Source organism: Callionymus lyra, chromosome 5 (genome assembly GCF_982586985.1).
Source record: "Callionymus lyra chromosome 5, fCalLyr1.hap1.1, whole genome shotgun sequence".
In the NCBI taxonomy this organism is placed as follows: Eukaryota; Metazoa; Chordata; class Actinopteri; order Syngnathiformes; family Callionymidae; genus Callionymus; species Callionymus lyra.
In genome coordinates, this window is record NC_141822.1 from 29,588,106 (window position 1) to 29,609,787 (window position 21,682).

The following is a 21,682-nucleotide window of genomic DNA, read 5'->3' on the forward strand; positions in this document are numbered from 1 at the left end:
TTAAAAGCATTGACTTTTCATTGAAAAGATAGGATTTATTAAACGGACTCGATATATTTTTAAATAACACACACACAGCGGTTACACAATATTACACAGGAGTTACTGACATAGTTTAAAGCTGCTTTTAATGACCACACATGTTTGAATGCCATCATCCATGCTATATTTGTGGCACATACACTGCAAAGGGAAACGTAAGACTAGTGTTTTTTATTATTTTCTATTTGCTTAATCATATTAGGTTCAGTGTATAAATTCAATAATTTACACGTACACTTAATCTTAAGGGTTGTCGTGTTTTATGGTCTATAAGTTCATTGTAGAAGGTAAACTCTCTGAAATTGTTGGGTATACGCAGGTGGATGGTAAGCGTCAAAACATGTTTTTAAAATATATTTTATATTTTATCAAACGAGCGAAAAGATCCACAGCGTTCTGACGCGACAGCGGCTGATGCGACTTTTATTTTGTTAACTCTCAGGAAGTCTACGTCTACCATTGTTGGTTAACAGCGACGCCGGGAGACTGACACACACACTCGCACACGCCGGCACACACACACACGCACACACACACTGGCAGGAGATAGAAGCACTTACAGACACTCAAAGGTCTGCATCGTATTCTTCAATTCTTTTCAGTTGCAAGAAAACTATTGCGTGAACGCGTCACTCTTTTGATTCTGGATTTTCGACTTCAAATTGTGGTCATTTTTCAGACACTGGTCTGTTGGATTTCACATCATTCCATTTTTTTTGGTGAGAACATATTTTAGCCGGGCTTCTATGAACTGAGGAAGCAGGACCAGGATCGTGGATACAAAGGGGAGCAGAGCGCATCAGACGGGGTCCCACAACCCACCAGGTGATGAAAGCGCTGACGCGATGAAAATACCCGCTTTATTTATTACATTTATTTCTATAGGAAAGATACTCATGTACGCTGTTGTTGACAGAAATATAACCAGTGTTCAGCTTTAACAATGTCAGGCGTGTGTGTTATTTGAGTTGAAAAACTTTAGAAGAGCTGGGGCTATTATTAGACTCTGCAGATATTAATAGCAACATTCAGTCGATAATATGAGTTAAATGAGCTGTTTCTAAATAAAGGCGCCTCACACACACAAAAACACATTTTCTGTTCTTAGGCCATTTAACGGCTAAATAATTAAAATACAAACAAACAAACAATTGTTTTGTTTTTGATTCAATTGTTCTAGTGATTCAGGAAACATATGTCACAATAACACTATATATTGTTGTTGTGTCATCCTGTCAGTGTGTGTGTGTATATATATTATATATATATATATATATATATATATATATATATATATTATATAGCCTCATCCACGGTCATGACCTATATTCAGATTTTGAATTGTGTGTGAATTCAGTTTAAGTTTGTGTCAGGTGTTGTGACCCCTTCATGTAATAATAAAGATAATTACGAAGTGCCTCGGTTTCAGCGCCAAAGACAATTTATCATTTATTTTCAATCAGTTTGCTCACATGTCAAGAAGGGTGAGTAATTCAACCACCAAACTTGTCTGACGGAGCTCTGGAGGCTGGTGTGCTCACATAGACAGCTTTTTGTGTATTCAGGGCGAGTCCACCACCCACACATCCTGCAGGGGTGGGGAGCGGCATGTAATCTTGGTGACCGCCACCCCCCTCACAGCCCAGACAGTATGGAGCTCTGCTAGCCAAGCGCTTGTGTTTTGGAGCTGTGGTATCAGGAATTACTGGACTCTATGTACAGTGGAACGTTTCATATGTTAGCACCACTCTTTAATATAATCCTGTAATCCAATAATATTTTAATTTAGTTAAATAAAAATTACATAACTACATTTATTCATATGAAGAAGTCACTTCAACTTTATTTTTTTTGTGTTGGAATTATACACAGACTCCTGATAAAAATCTGCCTCCACAAATCTGACAACTTTTCACGTATAAGAACACATTAACCTTGAGAGCAAACATTTTTCCACATTGTATTAAGTGAGCCATGCACTCGACTTTGAAACATAATTGCTTTGAATCATCATTTAAATTGTATTATTTTCAATAAATAACTTTATTATTATTATTATACTCTGAGAAAATGATCAGAAAACAAAGTCCATGTAAAAAAAAGTTTTCTCTAAGTGTGTATCTCCAACTTTATCTTGCCAAAAAACATCATGAGTGAGCATCACGTGTCATTGATTCATGGGGATACACATACACAGGCCAATGACAACGTTCTGTTAACATGAATCTCGTGTCTGCACAGGTATGGCAGCAGTGTTGCCGAGGACTCTTGGTGAGCTGCAGCTCTACCGGATACTGCAGCGGGCGAACCTCCTCTACTACTACGAGGCCTTCATCCAGCAGGGCGGGGATGATGTGCAGCAGCTGTGTGAAGCCGGGGAGGAGGAGTTCCTGGAGATCATGGCCCTGGTGGGCATGGCCAGCAAGCCTCTGCATGTGCGCAGGTTGCAGAAGGCGCTGCGGGACTGGGTCACCAACCCGGCCATCTTCAACCAGCCGCTCACCTCCCTGCCCGTGTGCAGCATCCCCGTCTACAAGCTCCCAGAGGGATCCCCGACCCTTCTCGGCACCCCGGACCGGGCGGGCAGCGTCAAGATGTCGAAAGGTGTAGGCGCCACTTGCTCAGACCCAGGAAAGCTGGACGTGTCCAGAGAAAAGGTCTCGGGCGGGTCACCACTTCAAGGGGGCAGTGATGCTCGGTTCTGGTCGGGTCACAGCAACGATAGTGAGCACAGCCTCTCGCCCTCTGACCTGGGCTCACCCTCATCTCCCAGGGAGGGCCTGGAGGCTCTGGACACTGCTGCGGTTCAGTCGGTCTTGGAGTGCGTGGACCGGATGGCACCGGGACTGCCCAAATCGGACTTGTCTGAGGTCAAAGATCAGCTGAAGAACAACAAGAAGCTAGCCAAGATGATCGGACACATCTTTGAGATGAGCGACGACGACCCCAGACGCGAGGACGAGATTAGAAAGTACAGCGCCATCTATGGTCGGTTTGACTCCAAGCGAAGGGACGGCAAACACCTGACCCTGCACGAGGTCAGAATCTCCTCCCGACTACAAAAAGAGTGTTTAAGTTACTCAGTCTATTTCACTCTCCAACACTGACCTGTGTCTCACAGTTGACGGTGAACGAGGCGGCCGCCCAGCTGTGCATGAGGGACGTGGCCCTGCTGACCCGGCGAGACGAGCTGTTCGGACTGGCCCGACAGATCTCCAGAGAAGTCACATACAAGTACACCTATCGCACCAGCAAGTAAGATCAACTTGATATGAATACACTTGAGATTTAATTCGAAATGTGTTTGACTTTTTCTGGACATAAATTTATAAGTGGAAGTATTCAATTTTAAAAAAATATATACAATAATCCTTCAAATGCATTGACAAAAAAGGCAAAAGTTTATTGTGAGGAAATAACTATGTTCTTTACTGAAACTTCTTTATTATGTGATAGATGTAGGTACAGCTGGGAAAGAGAGTTAAAAATAGTTTTATACAATAAAAGTGTCTTGTTCTTGTCACTGACCTTGACCTACTTGAGTAAACACCTTGAGCTTTAAACATTTTACTGGAGAGAATATAATGTTACAACAAAAAGTTACAATCATTTCAATCTCAAATAATAATCTTGTATTTTCCTCAGATCTCGGTGTGGAGATGAGCCGTCACCAAAAAGGATAAAAACAGAAGTAAGTTTTTTTTACATTTTTATTGTGGTTATACAAATATTAAGCTGTTATTAAATTAAACACATACATTTGATTTATTTCATTCATTCATTTCCTTCCCCTTAGTCCCTTAACCTTAAGAACTCACACACATTTTAGGGTTAACCCATGTTTTCTTTCTGGAAAAAGGAAGGAACGGTGCCCAGAAAAAAGACACACAGGAAAAAGACAAAAGTACAAACATTATAAATTCAAACATTTAAGATAAAAGTAGATATTTTTGGGCCTGCTGAGTCTGAGGCGACTCATTAATTCAAATTCAAATCTGCTTTTTTTTTTAAAGTCTAACTAAGTTCCCTCATGCAGTGTCCTCAGTGTATTCTTGTTTGAGAACAAAGACGTCTCTGAGTTTCCAGAGCTAATGATACAAAACATGTGTGAAGAACAAATGCTCAAAGAAACACATGACCCAATCCTGATGGATTTTAAGTTACACTTAACGTAGGAATTTTAAGGAAATGACTTGTGAGCGATTAATAATAGCACATTTATTTTCGCAGGAAAACTTCTTTGACATCCAGGAGGCGCTGCAGGCAATTCACATGAGGCAGGAGATGCTCAGGGAGCAGCTCGCAAGCGCCAAGTCCAAAGGAGACGAAAGCATTGGTCGGAACCTCCAGGTACAGGAAGCAGAGATTAACTTTAGAACATTATGGATGGTTGTAATGAGGGGATTTCAGTGAGTTTGAGACTCCAAACTGGATGAGTGACTGACTGGTTGATCTCAGATGCAGCTGGAGCGACTCCTGGCCAGACAGATGGAGATCCTGCAAGACGCCGCTGTCCAGGAGCGACTGCAGGCTCTAGACTGGAGGATCCCGCCCGCCGCCCTCAAGTACCTAAACAGTGCACAGAACACCAATGGAGCCTCGGGGGACGCTGGCAGAGACCACCAAGGTATTCACTCACCTGCTGCTGTTCAAATGTTGAGGAGAAAATCTAAACGTGAAAGTAAGGTTCAATTGTTATTTGTGTCATGGATCAACATAGTAGAAACTAAAAGGGGAGATAAATAAATAAAGAGAGAGATTTTATTTTTAAACTTGACGACATTAAAGTTTCCGCACACGCGCTGCATGTTTTGACTCTCCTTCGCCAGCGGTGACAGTCTTTTAATCCTTCTCCTCTCTGATAGAAAAGAAAACGTGAAAAACATCATTAGTCCGGATCTTACTTCTCCTCTGGGCCTGTCTCAATCTTATCCCTTCTTCTCCCTCACCCACTCCCGACAGCTCATTATATCCAGCAAGTCCCACAATGCACCTGTAATTATCCCACCCACACTTGTTTACCTCCAGCCAGTTGCCTGGAGGGGGGCGTCTCTCTCCCTCTCTCTCTTTCTCACGCGCTGTGTTCCTCCTGTCATCACGAGTCGACACATGCTGTCACAATTTATGTGATTTGAACACAAAGAGTAACACCTTCAAATGTTCCAACCCTGAAACTTTTTAACTACACTTGTGGTGAGAGTTAAAGTAGTTGCCTTACTTTACCTAACAAACCGATTTAGAGTCATTAATAGGCGGGGAAGATAATTCCAAGCTCCTTTCTTATGACTCTCCCCCTCAAGTAATTTTAGCTGATTGTAGTGGGAGCGATAATAAAAGATCCTCCAGGAAATCGACCTTTAAATAAGAGCAACCTCCATCCCCTCTGGATGTGTGTGACTGCCATCACTGACACAAGCTTGATGATCCACATGAGGTAACATCTAATGTTGTTGTGTCTGCTAGAGGAACGGCCTCTTAACTTGAGGGTCGTCAGTCAAACCATGGCGGAGGGCGAGCTGCCGCTTGGCAAGCAGCTAGCCAACGAGCTAAAACGACACCACAACCACAACAACAGCAACCACAACAACAGCCACAGCAGTAACCACAATAACAACAACAACAGCAGCAGCAACAACAACACAGATGAGCCCAAAACACCAGCAGCAGGTGAGCTAATGGCTTGACAAGGTGCTTATCTTATTTCCTATCAGAGTGCAATGTAGTTCATGTGAAATTTTAAAACGAGTTTTGAAAATACGCCTTATGTTTCCATACAGAAAACGGAACTATGAGTTTGTCACAGCGAGCATCGAGCAACGCGGAGAAGAAGGCCATCAAGTCAGAACCAGAAGATTCGACGTAGTGCCTCACCCGCCTCACCCGCCTCTCCCTGTTTTCATGATCTCACATTCGACAGTATGCAGCTTCCCACCGTCAATAGTTACTAAGCAAGCACAGACACAGTAGAGCCTTAACAACCGATGTTGCCTCATGAATAGCATTTATTTTTCTTTAATTTTCCTCACTTTTGTTAAGAAAAAAACTATTTGCCAAAGTACCTATGAGCACTTTGAGAAGCCTCCGGATGCTCTGCAGGTCTTTGTTGATTATTTGTAAGTGTTTGGAAGAGGAGGTCGTTTACCCCGGTGTTTCTTTTCGTTGTCCTTACTTCAGACGGTCAGGCCACAGGTGTCGTGGCGTGGGCTGAATCTTGACTCAGTATATTCTTCACTAAATCCAGTCATTTGTGTTCTGACTTATGCCTCAACTCCTGTCAATCAATGTGGCTCAGTTTAACTATTAGGAAAGTCAACCTGGTTGAACTCAGGTTTAACCTTTAGCTGGAAATGGACCAACAACAGGACTGTTTTTAAATGAACTGGAAGTTATTCTGGCTATTTTTGTTTGGTCAAATTGGAAAAAATTAGGCATTTGTTTGTGGTCAACTGTAAATTGCTTTACATTAAAGTGGATGTCAAAATGTCATGTTGGAAGTGATTCCAGTGATGCCAGTTTTAGTTGTATATATAATTACTTTATCCAGATCACATACTACAGGAATGAGGTTTAGATCTTGTAACTTCAAAGCATTCCAAAATCGTATCACAAGAGCAACCAAAGATTAAATCATCCTTTAATGGAAATACTCCTGCTTTTGAGTTGAGATTCAGCCTCTGCCAGGTTTTATATTCTTCTGGAGCCGCAAACGTTTTGTCCAAATGTGTTTCATTTAAGAAGAAGTTAAAGATGGCCACGTGGCACCGCTAACTTGTTGATTTCCCTCTGGCAAAACTTTGCTGTTAAACCGAAACACAACAACAACAGCAGAACGATTGCTATGACGACAGAAAGTTACTACTTATTTTTCCTGCGCTAGCATCGGGTTTGTAAATAGCTAATCGTGTTAGCCTAATCTCACAACCAGGGTTTTCTCTTCAAGTGTAATATTGATGTTAATCTCGTGTCAAAGTGTTTATGTACTTGAAACAAAAAAAAGGTATCTCCGAGAAAATGTTAAAAAATAAACCTTGCAGGAAGATAACACTGTTAGCTCTGGGCAGTGTCGAGTACAAATGTTTTGCTGTTTCCGAGTGTCTTCACGACTTTGACAGTGTTTCTACGTGTTCGTCTCACTGTGTAAATACGGCCCTTGCAGGTAGACTGACTAGTGACAGAACAATGCAATATTTATGTGAGTTCAAATCTCTGTTCATCTTGTCATGTGCTCAGTAACTGTACGTCTGTCATCTGCTACAGACTGAAACCACCTACGACTGTGTTTTGTCCTACTTTTCGCGCACTGTACTCAAAGGTGCGCCTATCGTAACGTGATGAGTGAGGATTAGAAGAGAACTGGTGCTGTGAAGCAGTGTTTCTCCTGTGCTCCCATTTTTATAGCATTGTGCCACCATTCTCCATAATTGTATCTACACACCGCCTAAGTGTGCGTCTTGTACTGAAAAGGTTGCCAAATGAGTACGCTAGAATCCACTAGCAACTAGCCAGCAACACTTTGAAGTGAGTTTGTTCTAAGACATATGAAAGATGTTGAGACAGAAACAGGAGAAACACTGTTTCAGAACTACATGGTGGTTAAATCTGTAAAACGTCAGTGCATGTGTGACCTTTCGTCTCCTCGCTGTTCAATGTAAAGTGGTAGATTAGGCTTCACCAAGTTATGCACCTGTTTAAAAAAAACACTAATATATTTGATTTCTTATACAGCGCATAACATTAAACTTTATTTTTGTCAATTTGAGCATTTTCTGGTCAGTTCTTTGTATTGTAATGAAAGAGTGTTTAAATGGTTTCTAGAAAATATACAGCGGTACAAGTAACAACAAATCTTGTGTTATACTGTTGTAATATCTGTTGTGTTTATTATGACTTACTGAACAGTGAATTCTTTTTAATTACTCTAGACCTGTCAAGCCCCTTTTTGTGTAAAAGATAATATTAAGTAAACAATAGTGAAAAAGAGTAAAACCTTAACTCTTTACAGGATTGATATTGAAATGTTTGTCATCTACCTAAACTTCCTCTGTCATGGATGCAGAATCAAACATTCATTCATTAATTTATTGTCTACCGCTTTATCCCGGGGTCGGGGTCGTTGGGGACTGGAGCCTATCCCAGTATCATAGGGCGAGAGGCAGGGGAGACCCTGGACAGGACGCCAGTCTGTTGCAGGTCACACAAAGATAGACAACCATTCACACACACACTCATACCTACGGACAATTTCCCAAAGTTCTTAATCAACCTCTTTATGTTTTTGTACTGTGGGAGGAAACCGGAGTGCCCGGAGTAAACCCACGCAACACGAGGAGAACATACGACTCCACACAGAAAGGTTGTCTCGGCCTGGAATCGAACCAGCAACCTTCTTACTGTGAGGCGACCGCGCTCACTGCACACATATATATATGTACATATATATAGAGAGAGAGGGAGTATGTAACGCTAAACTGTAAATACTTAATTGTAAAGATTTGGCGAGAGTATATAATAAGCAGAATCTTTCTAGACATATAGTCAAGTTACGCTAAATAGCGTATTGTTGGTGAAACAATATTTTAGTAAACAAGGTATTTGGACTCATCAATCCCATGGATTGTGACATTGTCAGTATATAAGATCCAAAATGCATCATTCATTTTCTAAAAAACACTCACATTAACTCTCACACCTATGGACAGTTTGGAATAATTGAGATCAACACCTATATGATTTTGTTCTAAGGAGGAAACCCATGCAAGGACAGGGAAACTCGTTTATGATCAGGGCCATTGTCTTCTCATGAACCGCTTTGATTCCACAGCGTCAGAAATAAGAAAACGGTCAAACTTCCTTCAAAGGAGCCTCACATGTTCTGTTGTCTGAGGTCACTTGAATCAGCGTCACGCTGACACGTTGTGAAACTTGTGTGATGAGTCACTCTGACGCACACATCTCCCATCATCCACCTCTTCTCTCCCTCAGACAGGCTTTCTCCGGAGAGAAGCTGGTGAACGCCCACGCTCGCTGCCGCTTGCTACTGCTCGCTGTGGCAGCCCCTACCGCCACCCCTCCCTCTTCTGTCCGCCTCCAGCTCACCAGTGATGATGATGGTGATGTGTTGTCCTGGCAACGGCTTAAGGTGGGCGGCTCCAGGGGCGGTGGGCGGAAGCCAGCCGCTAAGCAGCGTGGGCGGGATCCATCACCCAGCTTTTGAAAGGAGCAGGAAGCCGACTGCTGGGAGAAGTGGTGGGCGTCACAGAATTATCGTCACTCCTCCCTGCAGCTTCGTTAGGGATCACCTCATTTGTCTTTCCTGCTTTTGTTTGCTGCTTCTATCGCTCGCAGGGGATTTAGACAACTTTGAGGTGGGTTTAGTTTCAGAAGAGGGGAGGGAAATAAAAGGCGAGGATTGTATATTCCATTTAATATCACTGTCACTCTGGTGATAGTTTTTTTTTTTTCTCACTGATCATCCGAATGTGCTTTTTTACTGCAGACAGTGTCATACCTTCCAAAATAAAAATATATGTAGATTATGCTAATTTCAGATACATTTTTTAGCACTCACTCATTATTGATGCAACATCTTTAAATTCAAAACAAACTTCTGCAGCCATTGACAGTCTACATTTTTAGGGCAGAATATGTACATATATACACGTTCTATTTGTGCTTGGAACTTGTATCCTAAACTGTCGAGCTCAGAAATAAAGCTCACTTGATTCCTGATTTCTGTTATAGACATAAACCTTGGACCTCTCGCTTATTAGTTACTTACTACAAATGGAGGGAACATGTAACTCTAAAATCAGTGTGTTGAATTTAATATGTGTGTGGGATAAGTGTTTTTGTTGGATTTCAATAGTACGTTTAATTCTCACTTTAAATGGGCAAGCATGATTGGCAAAAATTTGAATATTCATAGTAATCGAGATATGACAGTAGAAGTATAAACAGTATTAGTATACATAATGTGGACTGTGAACCTTCATTACTGCCTCCCTTTAAAGTACAGCATTATATTTTCGAGTGCTCACTAGTTTATAATGAAGTCTACTGACTCCTTCAAGAAACATCTTAAGACCTTTTTTATTTCTTCAGGCTTTTTCCTTATTTTCTGGGACTCCTGTGTTTGTCTTATGTTGTCTTGGCCTTTTAGAGTTTTGAAATTTGTAGGTAAGTGTATTGCTTTTGATTGTTAAAGCGCTTTGTGACCCTGGTCTAGAAAGACACTTTACAAATGACCTTTACTTACTTACTTACATCTTCATCTTCGTCAACCTGCGTTTGTGTCTAAATAACATGTGACTAGTCCTCATTTTAAACGATGAAAACAGGAATTTGTCTTAAGCTATTAGGAAAATCCAGTAACTGAGACCGACTTGTTAAAAATATGTATGAACTGGTGAGAATCACTCACGTTTGGCGTTACCTGTAATCAAAGTAGAAAATCTGAAGAAAATTAGTTTTGTGTTTTTATTTATGACATTTACACTTATTTTTTATTGCTTTAAGTGATACCCATGTATTGAGTTTAACACTAATTTTAACAATGCATTTTACTATTATTTTAATAATTAGAATTATCGCCAGCGTGTCTTGTGACTGTACTCAGTTTGTCCACAAGATGTCGCAGCAGCACTAAAATTTTATTTGACGCTCAAGGACTCTCAAGGTGGTATTTGACCTCTGACCTTGTTGTCACTACCCTGAGCGGAGGAGGATGTTTCCATGGTAATGCGGGCGAACGATACCTTCGATAATCGCTTACTTTTGGTCGTTTTGAAATATTCCTTCCATTATTGCATCGCATACTTATCGTTGTGTTGTGTACGACATCAAACACGATGTAGGCCAATTGTTAGGAACACTTTATCTACAGAAATATTTAAACTTGTCAACACTTTTAGAAATAGTCAACTAAACATGTATTTATTTTAACAGGTTTGCAGTAGTATAGTAGTTGGCACAGTTCGATGAATATGCAAGAAATGTAGGATTATATTTTATTAAATATATGATAAATAAAAACATTTATTTAGGTCAACATGCGACAACACTGTAGGTTTCACCGGTGATTCCATCATTACCGTAGAGCCCGCCCATACCGTGAGGTGATAACTGACAGCTGGCTTGACCAATGAGCTGCTGGTCCAGTTTCCAACCGGCGAATGCGCTGGCACGCATGCGCATTGGAATCTCGGTTGCATCCTTCACAGGCTCCCGTTGTTGAGTCACTGGGAAAACCGTTATCCGACCGGAACACGCACTCGACCGGGATTAGCCAACGTTACTTAGCCGTATTCTCTCCCGCTTGGCTGCCGCCGCTCCGTGTCTCTCATCGGGGTTGAAATGTTCCACTACCGGTCCTCGGCGGCGCTGAAGGAGATCCTGCAGACGCCACTGAGGCTCACTGGCGGTGCTAACCCGGCGGCACCTGCGCTGTGGTACAGATCCCCGGGAAGATGGAGGTCTTCCTCTGGCTGGGGCTGGACTCAGCACCCCGCCAGGAACACATATGTCAGGAACTTTTGTTCGAATGAAGGCGCGAAAGATAAAGACTCCACCGCGGAGAAGTGAGTAAACCCGCCGCGACCCTTCGAATTAGCTGTTAGCTTCACCGGAGCTCAGTGGAAAAAACCAGGAGAGAATCACAACAATAATACATGCTGCTCAGATGAACCATAATATAGAATCTATTTTGGTTTGTTTTTGTCATTTGTTTGACACAACACCACACAGTTATCGCAGTAAAGCAACTATAAGGTAGTAATGTAGTTACTGTAACTTAAATAATGCATGTCAATGGCGGACATCTTCACCAATAACACACACACACTCACACACGTATTGATCGATTAATGTGTTCATGTTGTCATCAAATCTAAGATGTCCCTTCTGCAGATAAAAGAACATTTAAACACCTGTTTGTATTCCATCACTGGAGTCACGACACAAGTGAGCATCTGGAGGTCACAGCTCAGCTAGCACACTCATCTGTCACGAGGTTCCTCTGAGAAACACACCATGTTGTCAGAGACTGAATATTTTCTGCCTCCTCTATTATTTTCTCAATGACTTCTGAAGGTCAGCTGTGATGCTGATGTAGCACCTTTCATATCAATAATGAAAGTCACGGTGTGTAGGTTGTACTGAAAATGTCTTTACTAGTATATCAATTATGAATAATAACTGTGATGTACTTATCCTTTGAAATATTTCAATGTTATGTTCTGGTTCTCCAAATTATTAATGACTTGAATTTTTGACCAAATCCTGGATAGAAATCTTCTGTTCAATATCTAATATATGGACATTTAATTGTTTATTATAGGCCAGGAATAGCATATTCTCAATATTTTTTTATTTTGCACGATAAGAATTGAAACTCAAACTCAATTTATTATATGATGTAGATCAATAACTTGTTTTTAAACACAATGACAAAAAGTGTGCATTTTCACTGGCTTGACATATGAGACCACCTGCTACCTTCTTCTTGTTTGAGTTCATGGATAATTTGCTAATGCGGGCCATGTTTATGAGCGACCTCTGGTCTAAAGTCTTGACTGGAAAACACAGTTCAGATGATAGATAGATGTTTGTATTTAACGCTGTATATGTCTTCAATCTTATAATCTTTCTCACAGATTACCTGGTCTTGTAGTTCAAGAGTGACACAGCAGAATAATATTTTCATAATGATGTTATAATGCTGTGAGGATTGTTAGGTAGAATAATGCTTCTTTGTAAAACCATAGCTCTAATGAAATGTTCATCTCATTCCACAGCAACTGCAGTTCACGAAAAGATCATTCACTACAGTATAGAAGGTCATTTATCAGTAAACACAGTCTTTATTAAAATCTCAGCCCCGGATGGCAGCAGGTCTGTACAAGACCAGGGAAACACTGAAGGGATTTTGTCTCTAGGTTTGTCCAAGACAGTGACAATAAACTACCAGGGGAGTTTGAAGAGATCATGAGTTGAATTGCTGACTTAGAAAAGTAGATGGACAAATAATACAGCAGTAAAATGTTGTTGACTTAAAGCAAACCTTAAAAATAGATAGTTGTTTTCAAGGTCAATATTGCAGTTTTATATATTGATTTTATCTTTCATTTACCACGTTTATAGTTTTAAAATAGCCACTTAATTTTTTTAAATTTATCTGCTTTTTTTCTTGTTCTTATAGTCAAACCAGGTGAAAGTTGCAAGATGTGTTTAGAAATCCATCAGTTTTGTGCAGCAAAGTTCTAATAAGGATAATAATAACAATGTTTCCATGATGAGAGAAAAGTTTTGTTGATGCTTCATGCAGACAAAACAAGATAATGAAACAACATCTGAAAAAGCATTCGTGAACTTTAAAAGGTCACTGAATCTCAACAACAGGATCTATGACACACAACAAATCTAGAAGGAGTCTGGGGCTAAAATTAAACCTGTGACAAGTTGACAACAGGATCCAAGTCCGAAGTCTAAAGGCTTCTCTCAGTTGGAGTCTGAATAAATGTGTTCTCTTGGGTCTGGCCACGAGCTCCTCAGGCTGTGCTCTGGCTAATGAGGGGTTAAAAATGTTTGTCAGATTATCCGCCTACGCTCTTGTTCCTCTGTGAGTATTCCACTAAAGCCGGCACGCTGGCGTGCTGCCCGCCACTTGTCCCTCCAGCAGCATGTGAGTCACTGACAGATTGATTTGTGGCGAGCTGCTTCTCGACGGTCCAGCTGGTGAGGACTGGACACCAGCTCACCATCCACTGTACGCCACCCCCGGCGTCCACACCATCTTGATCTCATGCACTTCATTCATTCACGTTTGGCTCGTATAACACTCCCTCACACAATAGCATCTCAGGGTGAAGTAAACACACAAGTTCACATCCAAGTCTAAGCTTGATGCTTGTTGGTAACCATCCAAGGAGTTGGATAGGTGATATAGTGAGATAAAGTGCTGGAAAATAACTATATAACAGGGTGACACAGGAGGGACTCCCACAAATTACTACATAAACACAACCACAATATATCATCATAAGGTCTAAGACACAAGGCTTTTCAGGCTTGAAAAAAATTGGTCGAATTGTGTTGTGTGGTCCTAAGAGTATAAACAAACTAAGATGAACGTTGGTTCACAAGGACTACCGTGCACAAATTAATGAGCCGGCCAGATGTTGGAGTTCACCTTTAACCTCCCAACCTTCTCACACTTCATCATTAGCACCTGATGTGTGAGTTGTTGTGTTCAGTGATGATAAAATGTGTTCTTTTCTTGCAGATGTTTAACCTATTTTTTCCACTTGTGATGCACAAATGATAAAGCAGACAAAGGCATGTTATTGATGACCAATAGGATAATTAAGAGGTCTTACACTAGCTTCACATAAAGTGTTTTACCTCATATTATTATCCATTTCTTTTGTCTGACAAATGAGTCATGTAGCATGTTAAATCGCTTCTAAACAAGCTCTTTCTTAAAACAGTTGCATGCTGGTCGATATATATTTCAGACAATTGTTGTGATGCTTTATGTTGCTAAAGACTTGTTACTAATGGCATATTCCCTCTGCACACACTCACTCTCTCTCTATCTCTCCTTCTGTCTCTATCTCTCTCCATGTCGTTGATCTGCTTGATTTGCATTTGTAAGTATGTTTCTATTTTTATTTTATTTTTAGTGCTTTTTAATCCCCGTAGATTTAGAGCTCGCCACTGCCCCCCCTCTCCCCTGTCTTTTTCTAATGACCTCACTTCCTGTCAGAGGACGCGCAACCCTCTCTCACACGACACACACGCATACACAGACACCCCCCCAGTAGACTGGTGTGTATTCCTTCCACCGGCAGACTGCAGTAATGAGGTCAAAGATAAAGCACAAGGTGTGAAAAACATTCAAGCAGAAATCCAACTTGTCGGTATTTTCCTAGTGCAGCAGTAGCACCAAAAAGTGTGGAATTCTATTATTTAAAATGCATTTATTGAATATACGTTTTTTAAATGAGGCGTCTGGCTGTCTGAACTTCTTGACATTCATTCATTCACCTGCAGCTAAATAATCCTCCCCCAATCCACTACGCGTGGTCAGACACGAACGTCAGCTGCTCCATTAAAAATTAACACAAATATAGACTCTCTTCACCCAGCAAAGTACACCTTAGATCTCGCACCACGGTGGCTGCTGAGAAAGACGCCCATCAACATCTTAAGCTTTACCTCTCCCAACACGCAGGCCGCTACCCATGATGCACTGCAGGACTCCCGGAGCTTTGCCTCAATCTAATCTGGTGTTTGTATCTATGATAGTGAGCCAGCGGGGGGCGCCGCCTACTGAAACACTACTAACCTGAGTCGATCCAGAGCACCAGCCAGCCCACTCCAGATTATTAAATAATCCCTGCAGAGAAAAATGTTACAGTCATTAAAATGATGTTGACACTGCAGCTGAACCCAATATTTACTGAAATTCTATACCAAAAACATAAAAGTTAACACAAAAAGTTGCAGACTCCTGTCTTCAATCTCCTGTGTTCCTGGCTGGTGTTCCTGTCTCGGTCGACAGACACTCTCCTGTGTCAATCATTAATAAACCTTTTAGCCATGTCTTTGGTGCGGATGGACCAGACCACCACTTGTTGACCCTCATGGTCCGATCTTCTGTGACCTCCGTGACCTTTCTGGTCATCCTCTCCCACCTGCAGGAGAAGAAAAGCGGGTATCCTGCCCAGCCTGGAGGACCTGCTCTTCTACACCATCGCTGAGGGACAGGAGAAGATCCCGGCACACAAGTTCACCACCGTGAGTTGGATCATGCGTGGGAATATGGTTCTATGAAAATATAATAACGTCTTTTTGCAGGCCCTTAAAGCCACAGGGCTTCGCACCGGTGACCCTCGTTTGAAAGAATGTATGGAGATGTTAAAGATGACTTTAAAGACCACGTCGGACGGAGCGCTGGACCATCACCTCTTCAAAAAGTATGTTTTCCAGATCAAGTCTGTGTTGCAGTTAGATGGAAGTAAAACTGTAAAGTGAAAGATGGCTGAAGGTGCATTAAAGTGAGGAGGTAGAGAAGATTAAAGATGAATCAGCTCCTTGCGGAGACAGATCTGGGCGACAGCTCGTACATACGAGAACCAGTCGGGAGCTGCCGCAGCAGTAGCACCAACACCTCATGGCTGTGATCCATCACTGCATCCTCCTGGTGGTATTTTTAGAAGAGGCACGAGAGCTGCAGGCAGGGAGAGCTTCGGTTGCACCAGAATTAGACACATGAGCCGTGATGCCAGATGTCTGCTCTGCCTTTTCAACCAGTTAATTCATCTCCCCTGAGGCAGCGTGTTGGAAGGTCTCCATGAAAACAGTCATTGTTACAGCAAATACTGTTGGAGACCTTTGTAGAAACAGATGATCTCTACATTCTTCACATAGATATGAAGGCAGACAAGCCCATGAGCTGCTTTATTACTGGAAGTTACATCTTTGTGCTGCAAAAACATCCGAGCAGAACATGTCTGCTAGGAGACAGTTAGTGTAAGGGAGAGAAGGAAAGGATGGAACGTTTAAGTTTTTTATTATTATTTTGATTATTTGTATTTATCATGTAATATTTAATTTCTCTGTCGCGATATTTCATCAGTTGTGCTCTTAATGATAACACTTTATTGAATAAACAGTTTAAAATTAATTAATGCCATTTGTAGTGTTAAATGTTTTTCACTTCATTGCTTTCTTTTACTTTTCCTTTATTATTCTTTTAATAATTTTTAAATCGTGTTGCTTTAAATTGACTATTTATGCTAACTTAGCATTTCTATTTATTTATTTCTGAATATAAAGGTCTTACTTTGTTTGATTAATTTTATTATATATATTTGTATTTATTCCCTCAAGGGGGCATTTTTATTTGTTTTGCTAGATATAGATTTTTGACAGAATGTAATTATATATAAGACATAATACATTATAAAACATTTTAATGTATGTATTTAATTATTTCCCTCTTAATATTAACTTATTTATGTTGTTTAATAACAAACAATGATCTGCAAAAGATACTTGTTGATTAGATTGTTGTTTTTTTACCTGAGTTTTTTTAAGACCATTGATAATCACGAGCTGCTGTTTTGCTCAGATGTGTGCAGAGCAACATTGTGCTGCTGACTCAGGCCTTCAGGAAGAAGTTCGTCATTCCCGACTTTCAGCCCTTCTGCAGACACGTGGACGAGCTGTACGAGAACGCCAAGAACCTCTCAGGAGGACAGGCGAGTGAAGCATGCTGGGAAATATGCTGATGAGGAATCTAGGATTTGTCTCACCTGTATGTTTGTAATCGTCCGGTAGGTGGCAGACTACATTCCTCAGCTGGCGCGCTTCAGTCCGGACCTCTGGGCCGTGTCCTTGTGCACCGTGGATGGACAAAGGTGCCGCCTTCATCCTTTATCTCTTGAATTCAGCACAGGTATTCTTCATCCTCTGCCTTTTTGACTTGTGTGTCAGGCACACAGTGGGCGACACAAAGGTTCCCTTCTGCCTGCAGTCGTGTGTGAAGCCGCTCAAGTACGCCATTGCCGTTCACGACCACGGCACCGAGTATGTCCACCGCTTCATCGGCAAAGAACCCAGCGGGCTGCGATTTAACAAACTCTTCCTGAACGACGACGGTGAGGACACACAGACACACACTCTTGTCACTATTATTAGAACAGGATATCCAACACAAGTGTGTGTGTGTGTGTGTTTGTATGCTGCAGATAAACCGCACAACCCTATGGTGAATGCCGGCGCCATCGTGTGTACCTCCCTCATCAAGGTGATTGACAGCTCAAGCTCCTCAGCCACTCTCTCTCTGCCTCACCTGTCACTTTCTCCTCATTAGGATCTTAATGATCCGCTGATCGCTGGCTTTGGTAACTGATCGTCACATGATAATGGTGTCCATCATGGTTTGAGTAGAACATAACATATAAAAGAACATGGGCTGAATAAACCAGGAATTAGTTTGACCCTCTTAACGCCTCAACCTCTCCATCCATCATCGAAACTCATCCTGCTGTTCCTGCATGAACACGTTCCGCTGTGACCTTCTCTCTTATTGAACCTGTGCTGTCGTTGTCGTTGCAGCAAGGAGCCAGCAACGCCGAGAAGTTTGACTACGTGAGTATGAGACTTGCAAGAGGGAGATGAACTTGTTGTTCCTCAGGGAAGCAGGACCATCTGTGACATCAAAGTCAGAGCAGTCGGTTGTCGGTTGTCGAACAAGTAACAGTCAGTGTCTGACTTTGGAAGTGCAACTTTTGTCAAAGGGAACAGCGCTCTTAAACACGGATTGCCCGAACGCCAATTTCTGTAATGGAGCGCTTTGATTGGCTCAGTGTTGTCATTTGATCATGAGGTACCGTAACCGGAATCTACAGTCTGTGACAGCGATGATAAAAAGACGGCAGCATGAAGATCTGCACCACTGTTTGGTTCAAAATCAAAGTGGAGTAATGTTCGTTAATGAAAGGGATGGATGATGGATCTTCTGGACCTAAATCTTGAAACATTGGGCTTTCTATGTTCTATGTTCCATGTGATGTTCACCTCAAAGAATGAAAAAAAAACAATACCAAAATCAGACTCATACGTTCTCTTATGTTAATATACATTTTGTATGACCCATGACTTTGATTGCTAAAAGATTTTGACCCTTGCGTGATTAAAAGTTTACGCTCCTGATCTCCATGATAATTGGAACACGTCTATTATCTTCTCCTTGCTCAGGTCATGAACTTCATGAACAAACTGGCAGGAAACGAGTACGTTGGTTTCAGTAACGCCACGTAAGTCTGATTTATATCTCATTTCAAACTGAAGTCCCATTTTTGTCAACATGTTTGGATGAACTCTTTGGCAAATCATTTTTTCTCGTAGCTTCCAGTCAGAGCGCGAGTCCGGAGACAGAAACTTCGCTATCGGCTATTATCTGAAGGAGAAGAAGGTGAGGTCGAAGGTCATGACCAGAGATTGAGTGTAACGCTTGTTTCTGCAGTGTTTTCCAGAAGGGACGGACATGACGTCCATCTTGGACTTCTACTTCCAGGTATTGGATTGTTTAAAAGATCATCTTAAAGAGGAGAATAACAATCCTATATCTTTCAGCTGTGTTCAATTGAAGTGACTTGCGAGAGCGCGAGTGTCATGGCCGCCACACTGGCCAACGGCGGGTTTTGTCCGATCACAGGCGAGCGCGTGTTGAGCCCAGAGTCGGTGCGGGACACTCTGAGTCTGATGCACTCGTGCGGCATGTACGACTTCTCGGGACAGTTCGCCTTCCACGTCAGTATCCCGGCAGATTCCCCGTGGCCCGAGTATGAAGGTTCTGACTCCACATCTTCTCCACAGGTGGGACTTCCCGCCAAATCTGGGGTCGCTGGCGGAATTTTGCTGGTCGTCCCCAACGTGATGGGCGTCATGTGCTGGTCTCCTCCTCTGGACAAATTGGGCAACAGCGTGAGAGGAATCAAGTTCTGCACGGTATGACTTTCATCTTGCTCTTGCTGTAAGACCTGGAACCTGGTCATGTGACGTTGTTCGACCTGCTCGTAGCATTTAGCAACGTGCTAGTCGCTGCTACTCTAACGAATAGTTGTAACTCAAAACAATGCTTTTATTTTGGTAGCTAATTTTGGTTTTAGCTCACTGATGTTGAGTTGAGGAAGCCAGCCCCAGGGGAGAGTCTGAAGAAAGGGGGTCAAAGCTTGTTCAAATAGTTTTTTTGTGGTGTCTCACTGCATCCAGATAGTTTTGTAAGAGATAAATGACAGTTTATTCTTTATCTGATAGTGGCAAACAAATGAAGGGTAACTCGGATTTCTACGTGTCTTCTCAGGACCTGGTCTCTCAGTTCAACTTCCACAACTACGACAACCTGAGACACTTTGCCAAGAAGCACGATCCTCGCAGAGAAGGAGGAGACCAGCGGGTGAGTTGAAGCCCTCCTCATGATTTTTGGATTTTTATTGACTGGTCACACCAGAAAGAAATATTATTTTATTATTTTACTTTGTATACAATTGTAATTTAACTTAAACGTTTTTTTGTCCTTTGATATAAAATAAATTGTATACATTTTTCTTGTTTCTCATGTGTTTAGATGTATAATCCAAGCCTGAAAAATGTATTTATTTAATTCACAATATTTTTCGTGATCACATTAACTGAAAAGTTGTGTATTTTAAATACATATTTTCCATGGAAATATTTTTAATATTAACAAAATTGAATTATAATTTAAATTTAATTATGTCACTTCTATCCAGAACTTCCATGTGATGCTCACTGACTAAAGAAGAAAAAGTTAGGATGCTAGAAGGGATTGAAATAATCTTGTTTGATGACCTCTCGCTGTTTCCAGGTGAAGTCTGTGATCAACTTGCTGTTCGCCGCGTACACTGGAGACGTCTCCGCTCTGAGGAGGTAAGTCTGCGCCCTGTGTTTGATCGACTCACACTCAGAGCCGTCGTGGTCGTGCAGGTTCGCGCTGTCGTCTATGGACATGGAGCAGAGAGACTACGACTCCAGGACCGCCCTGCATGTAGCCGCTGCTGAAGGTGAGTCCGGCTGACGATCCAAGTGTCTGGATCACGTGTTTACATGTGTGTGTGTCACAGGTCACGCTGAGGTGGTCCGCTTCCTCCTGGAGGCCTGTAAAGTCAATCCAGTTCCTAAAGACAGGTAACGTGTCAGTCCGCGTGTCTTCTATAGTGTGTGTTCAAAACTGATGGACATGTGTGTCAGGTGGGGCAACACGCCGATGGACGAGGCGGTTCACTTCGGGCATCACGACGTGGTCGACATCCTGAAAGACTACCACAACCAGTACAGTCCTCCCGAGACCCCCCCCGCCGACAAGGACAACGCAGAGAAGAACCTCGACGGACTGCTGTGACATCACAGGAAGTCCTCTACTGCAGTGCCCCTCGAAATATAAACTCCCCGTCGTGGCTGTACACTGTCGTGCTCCCAAATCTTTTGTACCTCTCTCTCTCGAGCTGAACGCTGGGATCGTTCCGCTGCGGATGGTTTATCTTTTTAATCAGAAGCGCCAGAGTTGTTTCTCACATGCAGGAATGTAACTTTCCCTTGTGTGTGTGTGAGTGTATCTATGTCGTCACACTGGATGTTTATTTATGTATTTAACGGATGGTGTGTAATGTTAAAGTCACTCAAACACGTTTTTACTTTGCTATTTATTTGTAATTTTTCTGTTCCAAAGCTAACGTTGAGACTAAAGACGGTTGAATTATTTTTATTGCTTTACCGTGAGAATTTCACTCCAAAAATCAAGTTCACAACTACATGTTTCTATTTTAAATCTAAATAAAATGTTGAATGAAGCGTTCATGACATTATCAATGTAATGAGGTCATTTGGATTTTTCTTTCAAAGCTCAACATGAATGAATCCAAAACATGTTTGTCATCCAAAAATAACTGAATGACTCATCACTTCTTTTTGTCAAGTGGAAATGTTTAAATGTAAAGGTGACAAAATGTGATGTTTGTGATGGTGATTTTAAAGACGGCTGATTGTTTTTGTGACTTTTTCTGTGAAGGTGAAAAATAAACAAATATATTATTATTCTTGCTTTCATCACTTG

At 41.7% G+C, this 21,682-nt stretch overlaps 2 protein-coding genes across 4 annotated transcripts; both read left to right on the forward strand.

The window, feature by feature from the left end:
* The first annotated feature begins 435 nt into the window (after nt 1-435).
* On the forward strand, nt 436-7,796 carry LOC148080185 (NGFI-A-binding protein 1-like). The gene is made up of 8 exons (XM_087791795.1): nt 436-867; nt 2,284-3,080; nt 3,164-3,297; nt 3,688-3,733; nt 4,273-4,392; nt 4,501-4,669; nt 5,506-5,709; nt 5,820-7,796. The coding sequence occupies exons 2-8, from the start codon at nt 2,286-2,288 to the stop codon at nt 5,903-5,905; spliced, it is 1,554 nt and encodes a 517-aa protein (XP_087647921.1). The 5' UTR covers nt 436-867; nt 2,284-2,285; the 3' UTR covers nt 5,906-7,796.
* Nucleotides 7,797-11,269: 3,473 nt separating this feature from the next.
* LOC148080186 (glutaminase kidney isoform, mitochondrial-like) lies at nt 11,270-21,663 on the forward strand. Of its 3 annotated transcripts, none has more exons than XM_087791796.1 (18): nt 11,270-11,618; nt 15,741-15,837; nt 15,898-16,016; nt 17,174-17,303; nt 17,383-17,462; nt 17,539-17,702; nt 17,793-17,851; nt 18,163-18,195; nt 18,805-18,863; nt 18,955-19,021; nt 19,073-19,123; nt 19,183-19,359; nt 19,426-19,557; nt 19,913-20,005; nt 20,438-20,499; nt 20,557-20,633; nt 20,694-20,757; nt 20,821-21,663. In XM_087791796.1, exons 1-18 carry the CDS (start codon nt 11,395-11,397, stop codon nt 20,969-20,971), a joined length of 1,839 nt encoding a protein of 612 aa, XP_087647922.1. In that variant the 5' UTR covers nt 11,270-11,394; the 3' UTR covers nt 20,972-21,663. The 3 variants fall into 3 exon arrangements, with proteins under 3 accessions (XP_087647922.1, XP_087647924.1, XP_087647925.1); XM_087791798.1 differs by having other exon boundaries at nt 15,747-15,837; XM_087791799.1 differs by lacking the exon at nt 11,270-11,618 and adding an exon at nt 14,643-14,687.
* Nucleotides 21,664-21,682: the final 19 nt, after the last annotated feature.

Coding starts and splice junctions, on each gene's coding strand:
- LOC148080186 (XM_087791796.1), top strand. CDS start 11,395: ATGTTCCACTACCGGTCCTCGGCGGCGCTGAAGGAGATCCTGCAGACG. Junction 19,558..19,912: donor GAGGAATCAAGTTCTGCACG/GTATGACTTTCA, acceptor GTGTCTTCTCAG/GACCTGGTCTCTCAGTTCAA. Junction 20,634..20,693: donor GCATGTAGCCGCTGCTGAAG/GTGAGTCCGGCT, acceptor TGTGTGTCACAG/GTCACGCTGAGGTGGTCCGC.
- LOC148080185 (XM_087791795.1), top strand. CDS start 2,286: ATGGCAGCAGTGTTGCCGAGGACTCTTGGTGAGCTGCAGCTCTACCGG. Junction 3,734..4,272: donor CAAAAAGGATAAAAACAGAA/GTAAGTTTTTTT, acceptor TTATTTTCGCAG/GAAAACTTCTTTGACATCCA. Junction 4,670..5,505: donor CGCTGGCAGAGACCACCAAG/GTATTCACTCAC, acceptor TGTGTCTGCTAG/AGGAACGGCCTCTTAACTTG.